Genomic DNA, 8,604 nt, shown 5'->3' with positions numbered 1-8,604 from the left:
AGTATTTATTGTAGTCAATAGCTCTGTTCCTCAGTCTTTGGAGTATTAGGTGTGTAGTTTTACTCAGTCTACTAGTCCTGGAGAGGGGGCCTCAGACTTTCAGACATTAGTTTGTTCCCATAGACCTATTGTCATCAAATCACCTGCCTGACTTTCTCATCTTTTCTTTCCTGCCATTCCCTCAACCATTATGTGTTGAAGGTAGGACTTGGAGCCCTTGGTTTTCTTGAATATGGTCAGACCACCCATTTGTCTTTTTTTTTTTTCAGACTCGTGATAAGACAACCTTGCAGTTCTCTAGTAATGGTGTCTTATCTTTTGCCTGCTTTAAACTTTTTATTACTAAAAGGACACTCTCTTTCTCATCTAAGCTAACCTCTTTCATATACTGACAAACAGGAGTATGCCTCCTGCCTCAACTGTCCTGCTCCTTCTCCAGTAATCCACATACTCTACATCTTCTACATCTTCTAATAGTCAATTGGAGCCTCACCTTCCTTATGTCCACCCCCCCATTTTTTTTTTGCTATTACAGATTATTTTTATTCCTCCCTTCCTTGAACTTCTATTACTTAGTCTTTCTCCTTCTAATAATCCCTGTCTCTCCTGGCTTTTCTATATCTGTAAAAGTGGATGTTACTCAGTCTAAGTATTTCACCAGATGTTTGTGAGGAAATGTTATTTTTAATCTGAGTGAGGAGAAAATATCTCCAATATGAACATGGGCTTTTACTCCAATGATTTGTTTCCCCATAAATTGGGAGGCTAGACTTGAGACCAAGAACTCAGTTGCAAAGCAAGGTACTTCTTTGAAAGACTTATCCCAGGGAAGACTTGCAGAATATGACTTATGGGACTCCAATTTGGGACCATACTGGGAATGTGATGGCAGATTTCAGAGGCCACAGGAGACCCATGAAAGGAACTTGAGGTAAATAACAATCAGCCACAAGAACATACCTTATAAAATAAGAATTTGTGAATGTGATATATTTGGGAAGAATTTCCTTCATAAGTCAAGCATTGTTATAGGAAGAGACATTTCTCTAGGAAAGAGTATTCATAAATATGATATACGTGGTAATAACTTTAAACAGTATTCAGAAGCAATTCAAAACATAGAATCTGAAGAAAGAGACGTTGTAACAAAAATGTTTGTAAGAGAGAATTTAATTACTCTTCAGCTCTATGTAATAAAATAGCTACTGGAGAGAAATCCTACAAACATAATGAATTTGAGGAAGCATTCCTACACAGTAAGTTCTTAACTCAACATCAGGGAATGTGTACTGGAGGGAAACACTATAAATGCAAGGAGTGTGGGAAAGTTTTAAGTAAATTTCATCTCTTAATCTACATCAAAGAGTTGATACTGGAGAGAAACCTTATGAATGCAATGAATGTGGTAAAGTTTTCAATGATGGCTCTTCTCATACTAAACATCAGAGAATTCATACAGGAGAGAAACCTTATAAATGTAGTGACTGTGGAACATCCTTCATTGACAGTTCATCTCTCGCTCAACATCAGAGAATTCATACTGGAGTGAAGCCCTACAAATGTTATGAATGTGGTGCAGCATTCACACACAGTCATCCCTTTCTCCCCACCAGAGAATTCATACTGGAGAAAATCCCTTTAATTGTAATGAATGTGGCAAAGCGTTCAGGCAGAATGTATTTCTGATACTACATCAGAGGATGCACACTGGTGAGAAACCCTATGAATGGAGTGGGCGTGGCAAAGCCTTTGGTGATAGCTCTTCTTTTACTAAGCATCAGAGTATTCATACAGGAGAGAAGCCCAATAAATGCAATGATTGTAGAAAATCTTTCAGTGATAGTTCATCTTTTACTCGACACCAGAGAATTCACACTGGAGAGAAACCTTATAAATGTACTTGTGGAAAATCTTTTAGTGATAGTTCTTCTCTTTCTCATCATCAGAGAATTCATCCTAGAGAAAAAACCCTTTAAGTGTAATGAATGTGGTTACACCTTCAGGCAGAATGCATTACTGGTTCTACACCTGAGAGTTCATACTGGTGAGAAACTGTATGAATGTAGTAGATGTGGCAAAACTTTTAGTAGCAGCTCTTCCCTTATGAAACATCAGAGAATTCGTATTGGACCAAAGTCTTATAAGTTTATTGATTGTGGAAAATCTTTCAGTGACAGTTTATCCTCTCAACATCAGAAAATTCATACTGAAGAGAAACCTTATAAATGTAATGAGTGAATGTGGGGAAAACTTCACACACAGGTCATCTTTTTCTCATCATCAGAGAATTCAGAGTCAAGATAAAACTTAAGTATGAATTCTCTGATGGTGAGAAAAAGATGACCTGTGTGTGAAGTTTTCCCCACATTCATTCAGTAAAGTGTTGTATAATTTCTAACTGTAGGAATACAAATAAGGGAAACCAAGTCTCCAATCCAAAATGAAATAGGTTTATTTATAGTTTGAGATTGGTCGGGAAGGGTTTTCCGGAGATCTGAACTTTAGCTTTCTCTAAGCCGCCATCTTAACCGGAAGTCTCAAGCTTCCCATTCTTATAATACTTCTCAATATGTTAGCTAAAAGAATTAGAAAATAACATTAAGAGAATAACTATTGCTAGATATAATTTGGAAGTATTTCTAGTTGCTGCTACTGTTTTGTAAGGCCAGTATTTAGGGGCATCAGCCCGAAGAGACAGGCCCAACCACCTCTGAAGATCAGAACTTTTCTTCCTCTTGCTGTCTACTGCTAAGACTTTGAATTTAAGAAAACTAGCACAGAATAGCATAGACAGGAATAAAAGAAACCCTCCACCAGCCTGTGAGACCTGCCCTCAGCTCAAAAGCTGAGAGAGACTCAAACCTTATCTAGGGAAATCCCTCTTCCTTCTTCCCTGATACCTTCCCCAATCCAACTTTGTCATTAAAATTTATCTTTATTTAAATAACCGCAGTCAGATAAGAGGACTGTCATTTTAATGGACATAGAGGGAGCTGAATCTCAAGATAGTCATTCAAGTATCAATGGTCCTTATTGGACCCCTTCTGGGCAACTAAGTCTGGGGGGAGGCTTTCCCTCAGGAGGATCTGTGTTTACCTATTCCGGGGTATCTTCCACATCAATCCAATAGAGAAGATGTCTCCTCAGGCTATCATGAGTGGTCCATTTCTTGGGAACCCCATTTTTCAAAAATAGCCTCTCAGTAGCGGGCATCTCACTCCTTTTCCCTCACCAGCAGCCATATTTCCTCTCTCCACTCAACTCCTCCATTCCCTGTTACAAAACCTTCAGTATCCCCTGTTCCTTATATTCCACCCATTTTCCCTATAAATATTACATTACTCACCCCTGAGTACAGGAGGGAAATGGAGCATCTCCTTCAGCCTCTCTGCTCAGAGTTTAGCTCGTTCCTCTCTGCAGACAGACAGAGAGGAAAGAATCAGGCTTCTCTGCAGTCCTTTCTCCCTTTCCCAAGAGGACTATGTTCTGTGTGTGACTGCCTGGAATAGGAGGGCACTTTCTGGGACATCAGGCTCAGGAAGGATCACCTGGCCATCACTCCAGGCTGGCCTTATTGGCTTGAATGAAAGGGGTCCTTCTCTGAGGAGACACAGGAAAATCCTCTGTGAAGATTGGATTTAGCTCTCCCCTGATTGTTACAATCAAGATACTTAGCTCTTCTTTTATTGTGAAGATTAAATTGTAATCCCTGTGAATTTTAGATTTTGGCCACCCTGATTAAATCTTTAAAATCCTAACAAAACAAGGTTGTCTACACCCCTATTTATGGATCAAATGTTGAGAAGGATGCCCAATGACCAACATGTTCTATCAAGTGACAAATTAGAAACAACTATCAGACCCCCTGGGCTGTCCTAAGTCATGCTTAAGCTACCATTGATACATGTGAGATGCAGGAAGTGATATTAAAAAAAGTCTATATATTCACGGCACTTCCTCTTGCCAGCTCTCTTTTCGTGGAGAGGTGGCTTGTGGCAGTGTGCTGCGCGTCTTGGCATGGCTGCAGCTATTGTCCCGGTTTGGTGATGAGTGCCCTTGATACAGTAACTGGGAGAAGTTTAATATTGTGGGTCAGGTGAGGCATGTTCCCTGAACTCTCTTGGAGTTTAGGCTGATTCCTTTTTTTTCCTTTACCTTTCCTAAAAACGTCATCCTCCTAGGAGGCCCCTCATCTCGGAGGAGGCCTTGTGGCTGGAAGGTCTCTGAACTACCCTTGGCTCAAGGCTAGGCCAGAGAAATCTTATACCCTTTCCCCTCTCTGTTCTTCTTCATTCCTTCCCTCTATATTAATTAAACTAACATACAATTCCCAAACTGACTTGAATATTTTTATTGGGATTTGAATGAATCCCTGGTGACTATAAGGATAATATATTAGTCAGAACCCCTACATTTACCCCTTACATCCTCTGATTGTAACAATGAAGGTACTTAGCTCTTCCTTTATTGGGAAGATGGAATTGTAATACACAATGTAGTTTTAGACTTTAATCTACAAAAAGGTGGTAACTCAGTATTTTAAGTAGATCTACCCATTTTAAATACAAAAGGTGTTAAGTAGCTACAAAAAGTGATCTAACCAAAAAAGGTGTTAAATAACTAAAAAAGGTTTACTCAAACCAAAGAAGGTATGAACTAAAGAGTGGGCAGTCCTGGAGAGTAGCATCTGCTGTGATTTGTGTGAAATTTAGGAGAGGTGACACAAGAGAAAAAGATCTTTAAGAAGATCAGAGGCCAGAAGAAGATATTTTGATTCAAGATTCGAGTTGGATGTAGGATTCTCTAACTTGGTGTTGGACCCGAGGAACTGGACCCCTGAAGGAACTCAGGCCAGAGACCTCAGACTGCTTTTCCTTTTAGATGGTCACCATTGGTGAGTGAAAGGCTGACTTAGTGACCATGCCTTTCTCAGAGGTCTAAACTTCTGAGAGAGTCCCATCGTTTTGAGACTTTTTTCTCCTGGCTGGGGCTTAGAAATTCTGATATCAGAAGAAGCCAGATCTCTCTCTCCCTCTCTCTCTCTCTGTATACATACATATACATATATATATACATATACATATACATATATATATACATATACATATACATATATATATATATATATATATTCCCTCTATTATAAATAAACTACCATAAATTCTATTTACTTGAGTAATACTTTTTGGGATTTAGAATTTAAATCCCTGGCGACCACCTAATTAATATTTCCATCTCAACCACAAATAAATTTAATACCTACCATGGATCGGAGAACAACCTTTGACCTCTAGAGGGGCTAGACTCCCCTCAAATAAAAGTCTACTGAACTTGTCCGTTTACCTTACCCATTAAAGGGCTTTGCTGTAGATGAATGATGGAATTAACAAAAATCATGAAAAGAAAATTATCCAAAATAAACTGAAATTCCTAAAATTTTAGAAATAGTTTGAATTTCTTATTAAAAGAAGACATGTAGAATGTCTCATGCAACAAAAAACTTATGATTTTTAAAAATCATTGAAGATAAATAATACACAAAATCCCTAGTTTAAAAATAAGCAAATATTGTAAAAATTATATTTTATTATAAGACAAAAAATGCAATATTAACATCTAGATGAAGTGACATTCAAACTAGAAAACATTACCTTGCTTGAAATATGTAAAGATAAATATCAATCCCATGTAAAACTAGGAATAACTGAGAGGAGAAAATATATTTATAAAAATAATAAATATAAATGGTTTGAATTTGATTGTCAAAAATGAGGTAAAGAATGAAATAAAAAATTGAATTCATTATTGCGCTACTACACAGAAACACATTTCATGATAAACATCCAGCCAAATGAAACTTGTGGACCTAATGTTTTGTTTTGTTTTTTCAGAATGAGTTTTCTAATGTAGAAAATTTTGTATTTTGTACCAAAACATTCTCAGAAGAAGCGTACGGAAAAGGTTTATATCTAACATGATCAGATGATCAATGAGTACTAGATGCTTACAGGGCCCTTTGGCATATTCATCACATAACTAAAGTTTCTCACTAATACGGGCCCTCTGACGGTCAAGAAAATATGACTGAAAACTGAGTACTTTCTCACAGCCTTCACATTTATAAGGTTCCTCACCAATGTGAATTCTCTGATGTACCAGGAAGTTTGTTCTCTTATTGAAATCTTTACCACATTCATGATTTTTTAATAAGGTTTCCATTATGAATTCTCTGATGGACAATTAAATTTGAACTCTGATTAAAGGCCTTTCCAAAATCATTACATTTAAATGGCTTCTCACTAGTATGAATTCTCTGGTGTTTAAGGAGGTTGGAAATCCGATTAAAGGCCTTCCCACAATCATGACATTTAAATGGCTTCTCACCAGTATGAATTCTCTGAGGTATAATAAGTTTTGACCTATGACTGAAGACTTTCCCACAATCATGACATTGAAATGGCTTCTCAGCAGTATGAATTCTCTGGTGTTGAAGGAGGTGGAAACTCTGATTAAAGGCCTTTCCACAATCATTACATTTAAATGGCCTCTCATTAGTATGAATTCTTTGGTGTTGAAAGAGGTGAGAACTCTGATTAAAGGCCTTCCCACAATCATGACATTGAAATGGCTTCTCACCAGTATGAATTCTCTGATGTTGAAGGAGGTGGGAATTCTGATTAAAGGCCTTCCCACAATCATGACATTGAAATGGCTTCTCACCAGTATGAATTCTCTGGTATTGAAGGAGGTGGGAATTCTGATTAAAGGCCTTCCCACAATCATGACATTGAAATGGCTTCTCACCAGTATGTATTCTCTGGTGTTTAAGGAGGGTGGAACTCCGATTAAAGGCCTTCTCACAATCATTACATTTAAAAGGCTTCTCACCAGTATGAATTCTCTGGTGTTGATGGAGGTTGGAATTCTGATTAAAGGCCTTCCCACAATCATGACATAGAAATGGATTCTCACCAGTATGAATTCTCTGGTGTTGAAGGAGGTGGGAAATCTGAATAAAGGCCTTCCCACAATCATTACATTTAAATGGCTTCTCACCAGTATGAATTCTCTGGTGTTGATGGAGGTTGGAATTCTGATTAAAGGCCTTCCCACAATCATCACATTTAAATGGCTTCTCACCAGTATGAATTCTCCGGTGTTGAAGGAGGTGGGAATTCTGATTAAAGGCCTTCCCACAATCATGACATTTAAAAGGCTTCTCACCAGTATGAATTCTCTGGTGTATAATAAATTTTGACCTATGACTGAAGACTTTCCCACAATCATGACATTGAAATGACTTCTCAGCAGTATGAATTCTCTGGTGTTGAAGGAGGTGGAAACTCTGATTAAAGGCCTTTCCACAATCATTACATTTAAATGGCATCTCATTAGTATGAATTCTTTGGTGTTAAAGGAGGTGAGAACTCTGATTAAAGGCCTTCCCACAATCATGACATTGAAATGGCTTCTCACCAGTATGAATTCTCTGATGTTGAAGGAGGTGGGAATTCTGATTAAAGGCCTTCCCACAATCATGACATTGAAATGGCTTCTCACCAGTATGAATTCTCTGGTGCTGAAGGAGGTGGGAATTCTGATTAAAGGCCTTCCCACAATCATGACATTGAAATGGCTTCTCACCAGTATGAATTCTCTGGTGTTTAAGGAGGGTGGAACTCCGATTAAATGCCTTCTCACAATCATTACATTTAAAAGGCTTCTCACCAGTATGAATTCTCTGGTGTTGATGGAGGTTGGAATTCTGATTAAAGGCCTTCCCACAATCATGACATTGAAATGGCTTCTCACCAGTATGAATTCTCTGGTGTTGAAGGAGGTGGGAAATCTGATTAAAGGCCTTCCCACAATCATTACATTTAAATGGCTTCTCACCAGTATGAATTCTCTGGTGTTGATGGAGGTTGGAATTCTGATTAAAGGCCTTCCCACAATCATCACATTTAAATGGCTTCTCACCAGTATGAATTCTCTGGTGTTGAAGGAGGTGGGAATTCTGATTAAAGGCCTTCCCACAATCATGACATTTAAAAGGCTTCTCACCAGTATGAATTCTCTGGTGTATAATAAATTTTGACCTATGACTGAAGACTTTCCCACAATCATTACATTTAAAAGGTTTCTCACCAATATGAATCCTCTGATGTAAAATAAGTTTTGAGTCATTAATAAACATTTTCCCACAGTCATTGCATTGATAAGGATTTTTTCTAGTATGTGCCCTCTGATGTATGTTAAGTTTTGACCTATGATGGAAACCTTTCCCACAGACATTGCATTCATAAGGGTTTTCTCCAACATGAATTCTCTGATGTAAAATGAGTTTTGAGCTTTTATTAAAAGCTTTCCTACATTGGGGGTACTTGTAGAATTTCTCTCCAGCATACATGTTGGTACTTTTCTGAAATGAGTAAAGATGAAATGCCCCAAATGTGACTCCTGGTTTCTCTGATTTCTCCACAGAATTTGTTTTCATCAATTTCTACTTATCCAAAAGCAGAATGCAAGACCAATCTTTTTGCTTCCTTCTTCCTCAGGAATGCCTTATTTTGGAGTTTCCTTCATGCTCTGAGACCTGGACTC

General features: G+C 37.9%; 1 protein-coding gene across 1 annotated transcript; it reads right to left on the bottom strand.

Moving 5' to 3' along the window:
• Nucleotides 1-5,663: 5,663 nt before the first annotated feature.
• On the bottom strand, nucleotides 5,664-8,338 carry LOC100618612 (zinc finger protein 845; the record flags this gene model as incomplete). Its single annotated transcript, XM_016422467.2, is given in 1 exon segment — nucleotides 5,664-8,338. A coding segment is annotated over 1 exon segment (2,145 nt), but the record flags the coding sequence as incomplete, so codon positions are not given.
• Between the last annotated feature and the right edge of the window lie 266 nt (nucleotides 8,339-8,604).

The sequence above is a fragment of the Monodelphis domestica genome, chromosome 4 (assembly GCF_027887165.1).
Source record: "Monodelphis domestica isolate mMonDom1 chromosome 4, mMonDom1.pri, whole genome shotgun sequence".
Classification (NCBI taxonomy): domain Eukaryota; kingdom Metazoa; phylum Chordata; class Mammalia; order Didelphimorphia; family Didelphidae; genus Monodelphis; species Monodelphis domestica.
Note: the sequence above shows the minus strand (reverse complement) of the source record. Positions and strands in the feature narration are given on the sequence as shown.